Source organism: Oryzias latipes, chromosome 12 (assembly GCF_053564925.1).
Source record: "Oryzias latipes strain Hd-rR chromosome 12, Olatipes_Hd-rR_3.1".
In the NCBI taxonomy this organism is placed as follows: domain Eukaryota; kingdom Metazoa; phylum Chordata; class Actinopteri; order Beloniformes; family Adrianichthyidae; genus Oryzias; species Oryzias latipes.
The window spans coordinates 28,488,956-28,508,077 of record NC_136248.1 but is presented as its reverse complement, the minus strand read 5'-3'; the positions used below and the strand labels follow the sequence as shown (position 1 = coordinate 28,508,077).

Sequence of the window (19,122 nt, the reverse complement as noted above, 5' to 3'; positions counted from 1 at the left end):
CACACCACACATCAAATACTCCACTTTTTGTGAAAAGCGTGTTTAACCGAAAAAATGACAAGAAAAAAGTTTTTTTAAAAATGGATCGAACATTGATTTATTTTGTAGGTGACCATGGCGTAGAAGGGATATCGTCAGAAATTGACGCACTTCCGCGTCGTCCGTCAATATCTGATAATTTATTATCCCATATTTAAAAGTCCTATATCATGCAAAATCACCTTTTCAAAATCAGCTTTTAAGTGTATTATAATGTTCATTTGTCACAAAAACAACCCCAATCCATTCACGCATTTGTGAGTGGTCTCTGTACTCTGAGCACCAGCCCCTCCCAATCCACAGAAACAAGTGGGTCCTCACAGTGTGACGTCACATAGTGAGGAACAGCCCCTTCTAGGAAGAACCTGCGCTGCCAGCTACGCCCCCACGCCAACATACACGCCCACTTTTTTTTCCCATGGAGCTAGTGGTGATCGGCGAAACGCTTTCTTTTTATTTGCACATCCATCCAAAAGTTCGGATGCTTTTTGTTTTCGTGGGTGAAACGCGGACACACTGCCGAGGCCGGCTCTAGGTTGAGGTCATGGAAAGGGGCGGCACCCATGCGGAGCGAAAGGCGGAGCCTCAGAGATCAAGTCGTCTTACTTCCAAATAGTAAAATGAGCTGCAAAAACTCGTATTTAATATAAAAATTGTTCTTTAGTGTGCCAGAAGTGATATGTTATCATAAATACAGATATTGTTTACTCTGAAAGGCTTAAGAAAGGCATGATATAGGCCCTTTAAACACTCAGTATTTGGAGTTTGTGACATTAATTCAGCTTTGTGCCTTAAAATATAATATAAATCAAAAGTTATTAAATTTAACTCCGCTCTCGTCTTGCTGCATCTAATATAAGCAGTTAAGAGAAATGCACGTACCAGGGCTGCCAACCTTTATCTCTAAGATGTACCCCCCTGCTCGTTTTTTTAGTTCTCTCTGCACTACTTTCTGCTCACTGAGCAAACCAGATTCAGGTTGGGAGTAACAGGAAGTTCAGGGGGAATTGGATTAAAAAGATGAGTGTGGTAGATCTTCACAGCCAGGTTTGGCAGCCCTCGCATTCACATTTTCTACTCAAGGTATTCACTGAAAAACATCCTTTTCTTCATTATCTGCTTTTTTTTAATTTTAAATAACATTTTTAATGTTTTCGTAAATAATTATTGTTTGGAGCGTCTAATATTCAGAATGATTTATTTTGGGGAAAAACTTTTGAGTGTTGGCTCCGGATCACAAACATTTTCAAACTGATCCTGTGGCACAAAACAAGAGCAAAGGAAAGTTCACAGAGAATTTATTAACACTTATTACACATTTACATGATTTTGTTTAAGGAAAAAAAGTTTATATAATTCACAATTCATTTTAAAATACAGTATCATCCCCTTAGCTTGCACAAAGAGTCAAATATGAAGTGCAGAGTTCCACAGTTGGTCCATTCTAAAATGCAAAAAAAAAAAGTCAAAGTCACTAGCATTCGTTGGAGGTGTACGGACAAATCACGCACACTTGTGCGATGTCATCGTATTCGTAGGTCCTCTTTAGAAACGTGTCTGTGAGTCTGAGTCCAGAAATGCTCTGAAACAAAGAGGAAGGAGTCAGTATTTGAGGAGAACAGCTGGAACGCCACTGTGGAGCGTTCGGATCGTACCTGCAGGCCCTGAACGGAGGAGAAGATGGTGAGGGGCACTAAGAGGGAGCCGCCCGGGCTGAGTTTACCCAGCTGGCGCCCCGATATACCGCACCAATGGATCGACCGCGTGTTGCACATTTCTACCACCAGATCCATGGTTCTCTCGCTGGAGGACATTGCAGAAATGGAAACAATATTTGTTTTTAAGGAAAAATATTCAGCGCTGAAAAAGAAGCTGCTGAACTTCCCTCGACTCTGAAGATGTCTCAACTTAAGCATCGTTTTTTTTTTCCTACACTCCGTATGGGTTGGTACATTTTGAATTTAAATGGCACCGATTTTTATCTATATAAAGCGAAATGTCAACCTTTTCCTAATTTTATAAACCCGAAAAAGCTAAAAATCAATAAAAATGCAGCCAAAAGAAATTATTGGCTGGTCGCAGTGGTGAACCTCTAAAGACTTTTATTTGATCTGCTGTACTTTCACACTGCACTCTTGAGAGTGGTTCATTCCCTCCCAATGTAGATAACAATTTCATCTTTAATGAAACTCATAATTTTGTTGGACTTATGTGACCAACGCTGAACCGAACCTTTTGACCACAGAGATGTCACCTGAACCAAACAAGCTCTTTGACCTACCACAACTCTTGATGGGATCGATGTTAATCGGCGGATTTTGACGCAGAGAGAAGCTGCTTTGCATCACTAAAGATCAGCGTTGCATTTCGGCGTAAAGCTGTTTTTTCTCCGCCTCAGAGTCCACTGGAGTTGTGCTAGTCATGTTCTGGTAGTCGAAAGAACGTCAACAGTTGAGCTAAACCTTCTGAGTTAAAGTGTTAATTAAAGGAACGATCACTTTAGTTTAGCAGTTGAACAGAAAGACGGTTTTATCTCAGAGCTTCCTTCTAATCCATTTTTTAAAAAATGGGTCAAATCTGTACATGAGTGACTGCATGCATGACACAATCCAGATTCTTCTCTTTATATGCAGTGGCCGGCGTTCACACTGTACTGAAACATACGAGTGTTCACTTGCAAGCAAACTGTGATCTTCGATTTTAGATGCACTTCTATAAAAACAGAACGTAAACAGTTTTTGTCACCATTTTTGAGTGACGTGGCCATGTTGGAGCCAGCCGTCGTCAGTTAGCAGTGATTTGTCTGAGTCACCATTTCTACGGCAGCCACTCTCACCAATCAGGAGTGAGCTTGTTGGAAGTTCACACCCCTATGACTGAGTAACAGCTGTTTCTATGGGATTTTGGCTTTCTGGAGCCAGCAGGTACTTCCTGTTTGGAAGGCCAGGAGAGGAGGGGTCACTCGGTCCAGTTCTCAGATACAGTCGATGGTTTCACCTGATCGTATTGTCGTTCGTTCACTCTGGACTCTTGAGAAGCTGAGAACACATGCAGCTAAAATCTAGAACTCGCTTTCTGACGATGTCTTTACAAGCCTCCACTCAAGCCCCGCCTACAAACTACTCTTTTAGCTCACCAATTCACAGCTGAATCTTTTCATCAGCTCTTTTCTCTATTGACCTTATTTTAATATGGCTTTCAATTATAATGCATAGTTTTTCTGTTGTTTGTGATTTTAATTCATCTTCTTAAAATGTTCCTACATACCGATACACCTGCCTCATCTCTTATTGATGACTGAGTGCTTTTATTAAAAAGCAGCCTTTTCAAAGGGGTTTGCACCTGCAGTTTGTGATTTTACAAACGATGTCGAAAGGTTCCTCCAGGTTTACGGTGTCTGGGATGATCTCCAAGGACAGCCTGATGTCTCCGTACCCCGGAGCCTGCGGGACATCCGAGAGCGGAGAGTGTTAGGATGAGGGAACCGGACGTCCCGCAGTAGATCAGGCCTCACTACTGATACCATTCTCTGCAGCTGACTTGTCTGCAGCCTCCCCTTCTCCCCGAGGTTGGTCCTCCACACGATGTCCAGCTTGCCAATCATGGTGACGCCCTTGATGACGCCGGCCTTCTCCGCGTACTCTGCCTTCGGTTTCAGGCAGTACAGGTACTGCCGCGTGTCCATCGGCTGCAGGTAGGACATTTTCCCAAACGTCGACTCTCTGAGGGGCAAAAATAAAATGCAGGTCAGCATTGAAATGAGTTTACTTTTGAGTTGTAAATAGCAAGGAAAAGGTTTTGTTTTTTTACCCATCGTCCCCACTGGCGACTGTGTTGAGCTCTGTAACGTTGTACATAATAGTGGGTTCTAGAGACACTTTCTCCATGAACATGGGCGAGGTGGTGATGTTCTGAATCTGAGCTTCCAGAAACACTTCGTCTGTCTGGAGCGCAGGGGTTGGAAGGAGGAGAATCACTCTAGAATCATGACTCACCGACGTTTTTTACCTGTGTGCCTCAAAGGATAAGTTCACTGTTTTGGAAGTAGGTCACATGATCAGGAGCTGATTTTACAGCTGTCTGGATGACAAGATGAGCCAACATTTGAAATTGTGAATCTTCAGATGATCTTTCTAAAGAAAAGCCAAATGATTGTTTTTCCTAAAAATCTTGGAGAAAACTGACAGGGAAACATGAATCTATCCTTTGAGCTACTCTTCAGGTGATGTGAGAGTCCTTTAGTGAACAAAGTCAAGACAGACATTCACAGGTAATGAAACATGAATTAGATCCTCTTAGAGGTCGTGTTAGTACAAGTGCCGTGCTGCAGGACAGAGTAGAGGCTGCACCTCTGTTTACTAACATTAACAATAAAGTCTCCAGCATCCATTCATTGTGTTTCTTGGATTTTGATCGTTCTTCCTGTTCATATGTGCAGCACATGAGAGCATTGGAGTTCATTTAGCTAATGAGTGTCCAGACGGAAATGTCCAATCTGTGCCAAAATGAGCAAACTCAACATTTTATTGGAAATTTTGTTTCCAGAAAATTTGGTGACTTGTGTTTTTTTCAAATATAGAAGTTAGACTTGTTAGATTGTTCAGCATCATGAGGTTTTTTTCTAGTCATTAAAAACGTTCTTTTTAATTTTAGGAGTGGATTTGGATTATTTTGGCATTGCTTAACCAAAATAAACATTTACATTTTTATTTATTTAACATTAATCCGTAATTTAAAAACATTCTTGGAACTTTTAGTCAATTTTACATAATTTATCTCTTTAACTTTAGTTTAGTTTATTTGGTTTAGTTTGGCAGTGCTCAGCCAAAATGATCTAGAATTTTTTATTTAGCATTATTGAGTAATTAAAAAAGATTCTTGGGACTTTTAGACAATGCTTCACCATTTATCTAATCAATTTCAGGAGTTACTTTGGGTTTGTTTTGTCCATTGATGACCCAAAATAAAAGTTTATTTAATTTAGCAATATTCAGTTATGTTCTTAAATGCTGATCTTCAGCATTTACTTTTTTTTTTTTTTAGTTTTTAAAGCGTTTAGCCTTGTTCTACATTATTTAACTTTTTTTTCTTTTGTTTAGGCTTTTTGTTCATGAGATCTAAGCATCAAACATTCAGGATTGTTCATTAATCAGCTCTTTTTTTTAACTATTTCAAACATAATAGGACTTGTTCTGAAAAGTGTAACATCTAGTGGTGAAATCTTTAACAATCCCAAGAATCCCTTACGATTAAAACATTATTCTTGCTTCTTCTAGTCTAGATTTTAGCATTAAAATGAGGCACTTTCTCATGTTATTAAATGTTCTTTGGCTAAATTAGCATGTAGCTATTATCTACATTGAGACTTTACTTTGTGACATCAGGGAAAAGCATCTTTATTTTCTTAGTAACATTTCACAGTTTAACCAGGACACTTTAAAAGGTTAAAATCACTATAAATACAATCCCTTTAAAGTAACCCAAAGGTTTTATTCCAGGTTAAAAGTTAAAACCAAAAGATGTTTCATTAAAAAAAATAAGAAAACATTTACTTGGAGTTTTAATATGAAGTTAAATAAAAATGTATGTGTGTTTGAGACGGTCTGGCCGATGCTTAAGGAGACAAACGGCAGTTTTTTTGTTTTTTGTTAAGTTTCTCGGTGCAACCTCTACGTAAGTGTTGAACTGAACAAGAGAAAAAGCAGAGATTAGTTCATGCCTGCAGCTTTTTGGAAAGCATCTGACCCTCTTGCGAGTGAATAAATGTTACAGAGCTTTTTGACTCAGAGCAAAGTCATTCATAAGGTTCGACATGATTAAATGGGGTGTGTGTTATATTCTTTATAACGGAGAGAAAAGCAAATCTTTGGAGTTTGACAGTAATTTTTAAGGATAAGAAGGTAAATCTGTGGCCACATCCCCCAAAGCAACACCCACCAGTCAGATTAAGCCATATGTCAGGATTATTTGAGTCGTATTAACATCGGATTTGATGTATGGCGTCCTTTTCCCAGTGATTTCTGAGTCCACACACCGCAAACAACCAAGAGTCCAAGCCCCGTGAAAGCTGCGAAAGACACGAGCAACCACGGAAAGAGCGAAAGAAAAGCCACTGGAAGGTCGGGTCAACGTCGCCTCCAGAGTTTCCCCCCTTTCTTTGTTTTTTTGAGCTCAGAAAGATGAAAGGTCTGTTGCTCCGAAAAGGATGGAGAGCCAACTTTGAGCCGTGACAACAGAAGAAAGAATTACCACAGAACTGAGGTCGCTCTAATGGAGAAAATAAAATACAAAGACATCATGAACAAATGGAGTTACATGCAAAAAGTTGATGACAATGAATATGTGCATAAACAAAAATAAAGCTACTGATATGAAAATGAGGAGAAGCGTAAAAGGAAAACTCTTCACCTCCAGCTTTTACATCACAAGACATATGAGAATAGAAGAATCAAACATGTCTGGAGTTCCAAGAGTTTTCCAGGAGGTCTAATCTAACCACGCATGTGGAAATGTTCCAGACTAAAACACAAACTCAGGTGGGTGTTACTTTACCTCTGCGTTGTAGAACTTGGTCTTCACATCCAGCGGCTTCAAAACCTGATTGAGAAAAGATTGAAAGCTGAAGCTCTTTTCGCTCTGTGATGCCATTCCACCCGAAAGCAAAGAGAGCCAGGAGAGTGAAACTTCGACTGGAAGTCACTCCACACTGAGGCGGGAGACTGCATTCGCCCCCGTGGCGGCATTTCTCAAGTGGCCTCAAGCTTCAACACAGCCGTTCTAATGAGACACGCCCAACATGTTTACCTGGAATTTGAAAAACTTGCGAAAATAGAGCTTCTCCCCAAGCTGCGTGGTGTAGCTGACTGCACACACTAAACTGGGAGAGGAAAAAAGGCAAAGTTTCAGTCATTTCTTTAAGAGGTTAGATTTAAAGACCCACTCTGATCACCCTTGAGCTATTTTAAATATAATTAAGCCATTTTAGCCCAACTTGTGTCGTTTTCTAGGACATCGTTTTTGCAGGGCTGCAGTAGTTCAACAAAACATTCGGAGTCATTAATTTTCTTAATACCTCCATCAGAACGATCCCACAAGAGCATGTTAAAGACACCATTGTCATCAGAGTGGGTCTATAAATGACAGCATGGAGGATGTTATAGGGCAGAGGCGGGCTCACATATGTGTGCCGATTTCTTTAACTTCGTGGTGGATGACGTCGTCGATGCAGCACTCGGGTTTGAGCTCCGCCACAGCAGAGTTCGACGTCGAGAGGTTGAGCCTCTGCGAGCTCGTCTGCAGGTCTGCCTGCCAGAAAAAGTCATAAAAGATGTTTCAAAAAGTGCAAAAAACGAATAATAAATACATGAATAAAAAGCATCGAAGACGCTTGTTTCCTCCTTACCTTCACTAGAATTTCTTTCACAATCTGGGTGCTGTCGTTATGAACACTGATGTAGCTGGAGAACGTCTCCCCAAGAAAAATGTTTCTGCAAATAAATGGGTTTTGTAAATGCTAATTTAGTCGGATTTGAAGGAAAAAAGCTGCTGGGGTGTGATTACCCAAAGTTCTGGGGGAGTGTGAGCATCTCTCCCAGCATCAGGGTCTCTGCTCCTTTGATGGTGGATGGGTCCTGCCTCATCAGCTGACCAAACAAATCTCCTGCACAGAAAAAAACGTCAAAAGAAATAAGAAAATAAAAAACAGACGATGAAAGTTTGTCCTGCTTTTGTTGATCCATGAGTTTGTTCACAGAAAATCTTTCTCTCCTTCAGTCTGTTGATCACTCGAACACAGAGAGGTCAGCCATAGGGTTCAGTGTCTCCATTTTCCACAGTCGTCTGCATCAGATTTTGCTGCAAAGAATCTCTTTAGCGTCTATTGAGGCCGTTTGCGGCTGGGATGAGGGTCAGCAGCGCCAAATCTGAGGCTATAGCTCTTGACCGGAGAAAGGTAGTTTGCCATCTCCACTCTGGGTGGAGTGTCCTTGCCCCAGATGGAGGAGTTTAAATATCTGGGGGTCTTGTTTATGATTGAGGGAAGGCGTGAGATTGACCGGCGGATCAGAGCCGCGTCCGTAGCTGTAATGGCCTGTTGTGGTGAAGAGAGAGCTGAGCCAGAAAGCAAAGCTCTCAATTTACCGGTCGATCTTCGTTCCAATACTCACCTATGGTCATGAGCTATGGGTCATGACCGAAAGAACGAGGTCCCGAATACAAGCGGCTGAAATGAGCTTCCTCCGTAGGGTGGCTGGGCGCTCCCTTAGAGAAAGGGTGAGAAGCTCGGTCACCCGCGGAGAGCTCGGAGTAGAACCACTTTTCCTCCACATCGAAAGGAGCCAGTTGAGGTGGCTTGGGCATCTAGTCCGGATGCCCCCTGGACGCCTCCCTGGAGAGGTGTTCCGGGCATGTCCCACTGGGCGGAGGCCCCGGGGAAGACCCAGGACACGCTGGAGAGACTACGTCTCTCGGCTGGCCCGGGAACACCTCAGGGTCCCCCCAGAGGAACTGGAGGAAGTGGCCGGGGTGAGTGAAGTCTGGGCATCTCTGCTTAGACTGCTGCCCCCACGACCCGGTCCCGGATGCACGGAACAAGATGCCCTCTCCTCTTCTGCTGACCTTGACTACATCATCCTTACAGATCTGCGTCATAATTTAGTTTGGTGTCCTCGCCATATTCTTCCAGAAGAACGAGTCCGTACCACCTCATTCTTGCTTCGTGCATCTTCTCTGTGATGCAGACAACTCCATTTCTCCCACATATTTCCTCATTGTGTTTCTTTTCTTTTAACATGAATCCTAGAATCCGGCCCACCATCTTAATTTCTGTTCTTCCGAGCACTTCCTCTTCCTTTTGTGTCCATGCTTCTGCACCGTTTATCAGGAGCGGCCTTACACATTTCCTTTTCCACCAACTGGCATACGTCTATCACACAACACACCAGTTAAATCACACAAAAAACTGCAATTATCGAAGCGTATAAGCAGTAAAATGAAATCTTTGCAAGGATAAAATGTGGACAGCTGATCCTGATAGGATGTTGGTGTGTTTTCAAGAGCTGAAGGAAAGTTAAGCAGCTGTAATACAATCAAACACTTCTGTGCTTTTTCTTCAAACCATTGAAATCAACTTTAGTATTAATACTGACTTTCTGTACCCTTATATAAATAAATTCTTAAAAAAAGGTTCCAATGTGATTTTCTGAATTATTTTTTTACGTTCTGTCTGTCACACTTGGAGTGTCCCCATGATGACATTACAGACTAAACTCAGCTTTTACCTTGCAGAATCAATAACTGACAATTACGGTTTTGCCTCATTGCAAAATAAAGAAAAGAAAAAAGTTTTTATGAATCCTCTAATCTCCCAAATCTGAAGCAAAAAGATTTGGTTTGACAAATTAAACTTTTTTATGCACATGTGGACAGAGTCAAAACCTAAAGGCCATTTCATGCGTCCTTCTTACTCTAATTACCATATATTTGCTTTTAGTTTACACCAGGGGTCTGCAACCTTCAACACTTAAAGAACCATTCAGATCAATTTTCTACCGACTATAACCCAGTGGGAGCTACAGTCTCATTTTTTACTTCACTCTTTAGAACAATAAGACAGTAATTTGTACTTATATTATTGTTACTATTATGTTAAATGAAAAAAAAAACAATTTGGGCATAAATAAAACATAAACATGAAGAGGAAATATCTGAAAAAATATTAAATAGATTACAACTTTTTGACAAATGTTCACATGACTTCCTTTCAAAATAAAAGACACCCTGCTGAACCTGCTGGGTGTAGGTTCATCTCCATGCAGCAAGTTATTAGTATGTAGTGTCATGTCAACAGTAACAACAAAAATATTAAGTTGATTTTACAGTTTGTGGAGTATCTAAGCCAGTAATCTAACAAACTAAAATAAATCAGAGCTAATTAAGTGACTTTTACTGTATTTTTTGAATTATAAAGCACACTTAAAATCCTTGAATTTATTAAAAATAGAAAATACACTGCACAGTCTGGTGCAACTAAAGTATGAATTCTGGTTGGGCTTACTGACCCCAAATGCATTTTCTGTGGTACCAAGTGCTCAAAAATCTGTCACAAATATTCTAGCCTGACTTTGGTAAACTATAACGCTGTTGAATTGCTAGAGCATTATGGGTACTGTAGTCAAAAACCTTGCAGAGTGACACTGCTGTACTTCAACTGTTTGTGAATGAGTTAAAAAAAAAGGTTTTTTTTTTTAACTTTTCTGCTTATTTACTTTTTTTTTAACATTAATAAAATACGTCTTATTTTCTTGAAGCAGAAAGCCACAATGGAGGGTTAAAAGAGTCACACGCGGCTCCAGAGCCTCAGGTTGCAGACCCAAACAACATTTTCCCCTTTGGTTGCAAAAGTTGATATTTTCTATTAAAGAAAGCCTGTTTGCTTGTGTCCACTCCAAAAGATCAATATATAGAAAATACTTGTACTTTTTATCCTTTAAGAGCAAGAAATAACAGTAAACAACGCACTTCCTAAAACTTCTTGACAAACCCAATAAATCCTGTCGTATAGCCTGAGCAGCACAGCAGGCGCACTTATGAATGAGGAGACGTCAAGTCCTGCTACTTCCTATTTGAGCCGTTTTCTCTGTTTGTTTCCGGATAAATATCTATCAGAAAAACTCACCGGGCAGATCTCTTTCTTCACACGTCACTGGGAGGTTTGTGAACAGAGTCGGTTTAGTTAAGCGCATCACTGTGAGGAAAAAGAAGCTGGTAAGTTGGTTGCAGCGATGATTTGATTCCTGCGTCACACAGCAGTTTCCTAAAATGTCTAGTTCCAGCAGCCGTGCATGAATCAAATTACAGTGATCCAGGACAGTAGGAGACGCTCCATGCAGACGTCAACCTTTGTGCATTTTAAAATGACTTATGAAAAAACATTAAATATCACCCACACGCTTGTATTTTTTATAGACATTACTCAAAATACCAACACCAAAACAACATCTCTATGGAGTGATGCTGCATCTTCTGAAAATCTAAGCTTATTGGTACTGATTTAACTTAAAGACCAAAAATCTTAAAAAAAAAAAAAAGTGAAAGTCATTTATATTTTAAGTTCTTTTTTTGTTGTCTATGAGCTATTCTTTGCACACCTTTTGAGTATTTTTTAACATTTAGTTTCGGATATTCATAAAATGTTTATTTTTCTATTGGTTGACCGATCATCAATTCCCGTTTATTTGACATTAATTATCATTTTACAGCCTTTAACTTTTTATTTGATCATTATTATGTATATGAAAAAAAACAATACTTAGAAGAAGAAAAAAAGCTAACACGGTGGTAATGACAAATGATGGACATTTGCTTCCATCAGCAGAAAAGCTACAGAGAATATATATTGCTGTGTATTTAAAATAATATATGGCTTAGTTTTCCATTCAAAATAACGTTATTTTAGCGGAAATGTGCCACTAAAGGATTTATTTAAATTCTAATAAGCAAATTTTTAAACATTTTGCCTGCTGGCCCCGCAGTTAGCATGACATATATGTAGGTAATAAGTTATTATCGCAATAATTCCAACATACAGTAATCCTCTGGAATATTCTCATAAAGCTTAACTACCTTTTAGAGCAAGTAGATGTTCCTGTTTTGTCTGATTTACATCCATTTTGCCTGTCTTTTCCTCCTGAGCTACTAGGCTAACCGGTTGTTTTCTAGCAGCTAACGAACTTTGACCTTAAAGGGAAGTGCCCGCCTTCTTCGCCACCTATTATGGACAAATAGACACATATTTGACTCACGTCTTCCCCCTACAGTCAAGGAATGGTATTACAAAAACAAACAAAATATGTCAATTTTTTCGTTTTTATTTGTATTTATTTTTGTCTAATAAAAATACAATGCCATTGAAAACCCTGTAATAATGATGCGTTTTATGTGTGTTGAGGCAAAAATACCACTATGGTGGCCATGTTCATCCTAAATACATGGTATCTTACCAGATTAGTTTAAAGACATGCAAAAGAAAGACTTAACTTTTCAAGACTAAAATAAACATTTATATTGGCAAATGTTCATAAAAATCAATATGCAATTATCTATCTATTGCTGTCAGTATTGCAATTTAATTCTGCATTCCTGAAACAAGTGGTGGAAATAATACCACATATTTTTTTTACTATAAAAATATACCTCAAGAAAAAATAAAACAGTAGGGTGCAGTAAAACTCTTTACTCTCAGGGGAATACTATTTTTGAACAAGACTACTGAGTAAATGTAACATGTTGTTATTTAACCTAATCACTATCTGAACTTTTATGCTCTTTTCTGAAAACCTTCAGGTGATTCAAGACGTTGCAGCCAGAGTCTGATCAAATAGGAAAATAAATCAAATTTATTCAATTTATTCTCTCCCTTTTTGCAGTCCGCCAAAAAATTCACGACAGAGGCCTAATAGTTCCATAAAAGTACAAAGAGGGCATTTTTTTTACTAAGCAGAATTATTGTTGTTTCCAAATTTTACAAAAATAGAAAGGGACTTCCTGCTTCAGTTTCAAAATGCAGACATCCTCTCTTAGTTGAAGGGTAGACTTGGAAAGAAAATATAGCTAAAATTGGATCGGTTTACCTCTCAGACATTGTGCTAGTTATTCTGTTGTAGAAATTGAGTACTGGGATTTGTTTTAGGATGTGCTGGATGTCTTTTCTGTCTTTCGTCACTGTAAACCTCCTCTTTTTCTCATCCATGAATGTGAATGTCACAATTACTCAGTTTGCTACTGTTGACAGCAGAGGGGCAGCTGTAACCCTTGTGCTATCCTAGGCACTTTAACATTGGGAGTTGGGTCATCTAGACCCACTAGACAGTGCGCTGAACCTTTTTTCTTCAATGATTTGTGATCTTCACTGGTGTCCATGGATTGCATGAAATCTTTCCACCTTTATCCACCTTTGTCATGGTAGGGAGAACACGTCAATGTAAGGGGTGGGGTCATCTAAGATAGCACAAGGGTTAAAGACTGATGAAAATGGTATTTTTGGTGTTTGTAATATGTTCTTGTGGCATTTTTCAGTTGATGGAGGACATATAGACAGAAAAATAGGGTCAAAGTTTCATTTCTAAGTATTTCTTTATTTAAAGCGTTGTGAACCAGGAGCAAATGAAAAAATCCCATTAAAAAAATTGTACTTGCTACATTAAAAACTTGCAGACAAACAGATCCATGCACATCATCGTTTTCCTCGTTTGAGCTGGTGTCTGGCTCAAAACTGTACAGTTGGATATCTCTACTATTGCATGCCATTTTTCTTGCACCACTAATGTAATGTGGGCGTTGTAGGGGCTGTAACCCTTGTGCTATCCAAGGCATGTTAACATTGGGAGTTGGGTCATCTAGACCCACTAGACAGTAATCTGAACCTTTTTTCTTCAATGATTTGTGATCTTCACTGGTGTCCATGGATTACATGATATCTTTCCACCTTTATCCACCTTTGTCATGGTAGGGAGAACACGTCAATGCAAGGGTGGGGTCATCTAAGATAGCACAAGGGTCAAGCTAGCTGGAAACCACGTTAAAAAAAAGTTTAAAAAAAAGAGCTCTCATTAGGAGGGGTAGGGGCAAAACTCCTACCGCTCTCCAAAAATTATGTCCTGGAAAATGACACCGATTTTTTCACTTTGGCAAAAAACAGCATATTTATTATAAAAAGACCACTGGGAATGCATTGAAAATATATCAAAAGATGATTGAAGTGGGACTTTAATAGTTTGGTTGTGCTGTTGGTTTCCACTTGTTAGAAGTTTTCTTCCCTCGGTCGCCTCAATGCAGATTCAGTTTAAAGATCTCACCAAATATTATTTCACATAAGTTTCAAAGTTGACTCACATTACCCTTAGTAAGAACTTGACATAACCTAATAAAATTAGTCAAAAAATATAAAATTGCAGGAAATTTTTTTATTCATTCATTTGCAAACAATGAAATGAGAACAAAATGTCCTCCTTAAAAAAACAAAACCTTCTACGGTCTCAGCTTCTGTGTCCGTCCAGTAGAGGCTGCAATTGAAAATCACAGCTTTATTAGGTTCATATTTCACTTCAGCTGCACAGAAACAAGTGGAGAGTTCCAAAATCAATTTGAAAATTGAAAGAATAAAAGGAAGATGAGCCAAAAAGTATTGATTCATGGTTTAAACCAACTCACATAAGCACTTTCATCAGTTTCTGGTCGCCGCCATTCTTCCTTGGACAAGATTCTCAGGAGAACCATCCCAAAAACCACAATCAGGATGCCCAAAAAATTAGCAAACTTTGCTTCCAAAGGCAGAGAATTATAGGATTCTTTGGTGCTTCCATCCCTGCAGCAGAGACAGAACATTAAATGAGATTTTCCTGCTTGAAAGTGCATCACATGTTGAAGGAGTTTAGATTTTTGGAGCACTTACAGTGAAAAGATCAGTTTTTCATTAATTCCACTAATACAGGAGGTCAGGCTGAGGATTAAAACCATGGTCCCCAGCCAGATGTGGACAGGTTTGAGTCTGCTGCGAAACCACAGAGGAGAACATGGCAGCAGGAAACCGGCCAAGCCGAGGACCCACTTGTGGAGCAGCATGACGGAGCAAATGAGGTTAAGAATTTGCCTTTTTTTTAAATTGTAAACAGCACTAATGTTTCTTTTTTGTCTTTACTACCTGAAACGCAAACAACCCCACAGTGCAGAGGCCCACCCAGCTGTGCAGAGAGTACAAGTGAGGGATGCTGGCAGCCCGGTGGAAGTCAAAGACGGCATACAAGCCCAGGACAGACAGGAGCAGAGCCAGCAGCATCAGGCCGCCGTGCACCAGCTTCCAGGTAGACTTCCGCTGACCCCAGGTGGACGGCACACGATACACCACAGCCGCTGCAAGACAAAAAGGACCAAAAAATACTGTTAAGACATGATTTAAGTATTGAAAAGCCATCAAACATACTGACAACAAATTAATAGTCAGATCATAAGAAGTTAAAAGATGTGTCTGCTGCTTTAAAGGATACTTTATTAAACTTTTATTTCTTTTAGAGCGACACACCTTAAAAAAACTCACACAAATATGCACACACCTACTAACCAGTGAAAATGAATTTTGAGCATGGTGAGTGACCCAACCCCCCCCCCCCCCCCCAATACATTATGACATCACAGCAGGCAGAAAAAAAGAAAAGAATGGGGCCTAAATCTCTTATGGGACTCAAAAATGTCAAAATCCACAAACAAAACCAAAAAACTTGTCCAAAGGAAGTTTTTTAAATCATTATGGGATGGCCACAGGACCTACAGCTTGGTGGCCGTTTTGTGGTAAAGTGTGAAATTTGGTGATTTTCCCAGTTTTTCATGATACAGGAAAAGAAAACTATCGTTCAGGCTATCTTAACGACATTTCTCACAAACACCACCAATTAAAGTCCATAACCACCATCTTGAATTAAAAAACAGAACAAAGCAAACCCCTTTAGTACCTTCCACACATTTAAACTCCTCCTGGGGATTTTGATCTATCTTTTCCTAACTACTTAACCCTTGTGCTATCCCATGACCCCCACCCCTCCATTGACGTGTTATTCCTACCATGACAAAGGTGGATAAAGGCGGAAAGATTTCATGTAATCCATGGACACCAGTGAAGATCACAAATCATTGAAGAAAAAAGGTTCAGCGCACTGTCTAGTGGGTCTAGATGACCCAACTCCCAACGTTAAAGTGCTTAGGATAGCACAAGGGTTAAGCATCATTGATAAAAATTAAAAAAAATGTCAGTTTTTTAAGTTTGCAAATTAGGTTAGGAAATTCTTTACACAGATGAAATGCTTTTTTGGGTAAAGTTAACAAAACTCAGATGAGAAATATTAGTGGAATAACTCTTTAAATTACGTCATTGTGCTGCAGAGTTTATTGCACCATGAAAAGCAACTTCCATCAAAACCACAGAGCTGTAATAAATCATCTTTAAACTGTAGTTTATTGATGCTTAGGTAAATAAGACATTTGTAAAAAAAAACAAAAAAACAATTGAAATGAGTTTCCATATAGTCACAAGAATCAGAGTCTGTTTGATTAAAGTGTGTTAAAGTGGCTTTCAGTTCCACAGAGTAAAAAACTCACAGATGCCGTACAGAACCACCAGACCCGACACCATGAAGACGGGGTGCCAGTTAAACTGCAGGTCCGATCCATCCCAGGCGAAGCCGCCTTGCCACACGCCGCTCCAGCAGCTGACAAACAGCACGCAGAGCAGGCCCAGACCCAGGCACAGCGAGAAGGACCAGTAGAAAGACTCAGGAGGCCTCATGTTTACAAGACGGGGATGGAGATAAAACAGGCTGTGGCACATTCAGGAAAAATCTGTTAAAATGGAGATTTTGTAGGAAATAAATAATTAAATAATAAACGAGAATGATTTAAAAAAATTATATAAAATCCTATCAGTTTAGGTAAGCAACAAGTAAATTCGACAACATTTCTCTGGCGCACATAAGATCTGAAAATCCTCACTTACCAGACGTTTGCTTTACTCTAACACAACTCTGCTCTGTTTTCACAAAGAAGTTGTTCCTTTTCATGCTGAGGTTACATCAGGAGTCATTTCTGATGTTTAATAATCCTGCAAGGAGGGAGGGAGGGAGATTTGTTCTGCCGAGTTTGTGTGAGAAGAATATTTTCCTGCCTCCGTGTCGTTCATTGACGCACATTGGTTATGGTGTAGTCATGTGGAAAAAACAACAACAACAAAAGCATCAGGTGACTTCTTTGAACAAAACATTGTCCCCTTTGTTTATTGCTCAACATTTTAATTCTTAGAGATATATGTGAATGTAATGGATGGTAAAAAATAAATAAAAAAAGTGCACTGACCATGGTTACAACACACTCCCAAGACAGAACAAGAAATCTCCTTTGTACTAACTGTAAAGCATGGCATTGGGGGTGTCATGATTGGGCAAAATCCAATTGACATAGTTTCTGCTCTCCTGTCAAAAAGTAGCTAATAAAGATATATTAAACATTTATATAACAGCACTAATAAATAAATCCATTTTCAGAAGAAAAAGCAGGGTTGAATGCCATATTGCTGAATGAATAATGACATTTAAAGAGTAATAATTGGAAAAAAGAAAAGGAAAGAAATGATCAAAGTTGACCATAAATAGAGTGAAAACAGCACAATAACTTTTGGGGTGGCTGTGGGGCAGCGGTAGGGCACCAATATTGCAGGTTCGATTCCCGCCTTGCACGCCCATGAGTCCATGCGTCCTTGGGCAAGACACTGAACCCCACCTTGCCTCTGGTGGTAGGCGGGCGCCTGTGTTAGGGGATTGGAGCCGCCACCAGTGTGTGAATGTGTGTGTGACTGTAAAGCGCTTTGGGCCTTGTTGGTAGAAAAGCGCTATGTAAGTACACGGCATTTAACAATAACAAAAAATATACTTTTGTGAAAAATGCCAGCGCCGGATATCGAAGCAGCGAGCTTCTGAACCATAGAAAGGAGCAAAGGTTTTCAAGGATTCCTCATGTGTTTCAATGGCGGCAAAAATCCTGGAATCATCTTGAAAAATTCAAGGAAAGACCAAAAGTTTCAGCTTGAAAAAGCTGAAAAAGCTGAACATTTTAATGGCTCAGTGGGTAAAAAAGCGAAAATTTGTAGGAGTTAAGCGGTAAAAGCTGATGGAAGATACTGCAATAAAGAAATAAAGAAAGAGAAAGAGGAAAATAATAGGTTGAAGGCTTTATAGCATTTGGATTCAACCAATTAAAGCCAGAAGTGGCGATGTGCGGCCCACAAGTGAGACCCGCCCTGACCTTCTCTGCCCTCTTTTGACCTGCCCTAACTGACTAAGCAGCAGCTACACGCCCCTCACTTTCTTTTCTGCCTCTGCCCCAACCACCTTGGTTAGACTAATTCATTTAAACAAACACATTTTTTCAGAATGGCGGCTTTTCTATTGGATTTACCTCCGTTTTTGGTCGCCTGGGGGTGACAAACAGGTCGATATGATTTTTAGAAGAATCTGCAAAAGTAAACTTTTGGATTTCCTTGGCAACTGAGGTTTTTGGTTTTTGGTCACGCCCACATTCCCATTATGTTTATATCGTATGTTATATCATTTTGTTCACATTATTCTGGTGAAAAAATATCAGAGAACCAGGGAAAAGTCACTTTTGCGAGCTCAACGTGCTAACGTCGTTCAAAATCGACAAACTTCCCACTGCTGCTCGATGAGTTAGGAGGGGATAGATTGAAATCCCAAGGAGTTTAAGCCTTTTTCACCAGAGCTTTAGCTCCAGTGTTTACATTCTTACGACTACCGTAACTCTTTAATCGTTTACTCTGTTATTGATTCCAGCAGATTCTGAGGTGGAGAAAAGCACCTTTTGTCTAATACACTTTACATTTGTAAAGTATTGCATAATGGCGCAAGGCTGACAGGAAGAGCTGCTTTTCTTTTCACCAGAAGCTGCTGATTCACAGCTGTTGCGTGAACAGACAAAGATTTATGATATGTCAAAAATTATTCAGATGCTGCTGCCAATAGCTCCAGCGTTAACACATTTGCGGAAGAAACTAAAGAGGATTTTTTTTTTTAAATTAAAGATGGCGGCCTCTTCCAGAGGTCAAAGGTCAACCACACTTTGGCTGTGTCTGGACCTAAACTGGTGGCTAGTGTGTGAAATTTCATGAAGATTGTTTGAACAAAAGTTTTCTTTTCCAGTACTGTACGACAATATAAAATTATTTATTATATCAAGTTCCTGTGGCCATCCCATAATAATTTCCAAACTTCCTTTGGACTTCCTTGACACGTTTGGTGAGTTTTTGAGTATGTGATGAGGGAGAAATTTTCACTCAAAAGGCGCAAGGCGAGAACTGCTGTGGGACAGATGACTGTTTATTATAGGAACATACAGACGAAAAGACAAAATCTTTCTATAAAATTGTTCTTAAAGACCATAGAGAATTTTATTTCTTTAATAATTCCTTATGCATCAAACTCCTTTTATTTATTTTTTACTACCGTTTCCTGGTTATTGTCTTGTTTAGAA

General features: G+C 39.6%; 2 protein-coding genes across 4 annotated transcripts; both read right to left on the bottom strand.

The window, feature by feature from the left end:
• Positions 1 to 1,320: 1,320 nt before the first annotated feature.
• On the bottom strand, positions 1,321 to 11,798 carry trappc13 (trafficking protein particle complex subunit 13). 2 transcript variants are annotated; one of them, XM_004074511.5, is made up of 13 exons: positions 11,662 to 11,798; positions 10,715 to 10,783; positions 7,600 to 7,699; positions 7,442 to 7,526; positions 7,217 to 7,344; positions 6,844 to 6,916; positions 6,592 to 6,636; positions 6,289 to 6,306; positions 3,850 to 3,983; positions 3,563 to 3,761; positions 3,382 to 3,482; positions 1,695 to 1,842; positions 1,321 to 1,621 (listed from the first exon to the last, which is right to left on the bottom strand). In XM_004074511.5, exons 1-13 carry the CDS (start codon positions 11,705 to 11,707, stop codon positions 1,514 to 1,516), a joined length of 1,254 nt encoding a protein of 417 aa, XP_004074559.1. In that variant the 5' UTR covers positions 11,708 to 11,798; the 3' UTR covers positions 1,321 to 1,513. The 2 variants fall into 2 exon arrangements, with proteins under 2 accessions (XP_004074559.1, XP_004074558.1); XM_004074510.5 differs by lacking the exon at positions 6,289 to 6,306.
• Positions 11,799 to 13,151: 1,353 nt separating this feature from the next.
• Positions 13,152 to 19,102, bottom strand: LOC101172595 (lysosomal membrane ascorbate-dependent ferrireductase CYB561A3-like). 2 transcript variants are annotated; one of them, XM_011481477.3, is made up of 6 exons: positions 16,580 to 19,102; positions 16,186 to 16,403; positions 14,738 to 14,946; positions 14,489 to 14,643; positions 14,248 to 14,401; positions 13,152 to 14,099 (listed from the first exon to the last, which is right to left on the bottom strand). In XM_011481477.3, the coding sequence occupies exons 2-6, from the start codon at positions 16,370 to 16,372 to the stop codon at positions 14,073 to 14,075; spliced, it is 732 nt and encodes a 243-aa protein (XP_011479779.1). In that variant the 5' UTR covers positions 16,373 to 16,403; positions 16,580 to 19,102; the 3' UTR covers positions 13,152 to 14,072. The 2 variants fall into 2 exon arrangements, with proteins under 2 accessions (XP_011479779.1, XP_020563044.2); XM_020707385.2 differs by lacking the exon at positions 16,580 to 19,102 and having other exon boundaries at positions 16,186 to 16,565.
• Positions 19,103 to 19,122: the final 20 nt, after the last annotated feature.

Excerpts from the sequence above, each read along its gene's own strand:
- trappc13 (XM_004074511.5), bottom strand. The coding sequence starts at position 11,707 with ATGGATGTAAATCAGACAAAACAGGAACATCTACTTGCTCTAAAAG. Across the intron at positions 7,700-10,714 it reads TGAAGAAAGAGATCTGCCCG|GAGATTTGTTTGGTCAGCTG; the intron begins GTGAGTTTTTCT and ends TTTTCTGTGCAG. Across the intron at positions 1,843-3,381 it reads TGTAAAATCACAAACTGCAG|CGAGAGAACCATGGATCTGG; the intron begins GTGCAAACCCCT and ends AATGTCCTCCAG.
- LOC101172595 (XM_020707385.2), bottom strand. The coding sequence starts at position 16,414 with ATGTGCCACAGCCTGTTTTATCTCCATCCCCGTCTTGTAAACATGAGG. Across the intron at positions 14,402-14,488 it reads GAAAAACTGATCTTTTCACT|GGATGGAAGCACCAAAGAAT; the intron begins GTAAGTGCTCCA and ends TCTCTGCTGCAG. Across the intron at positions 14,100-14,247 it reads AAACTGATGAAAGTGCTTAT|CCTCTACTGGACGGACACAG; the intron begins GTGAGTTGGTTT and ends TTTCAATTGCAG.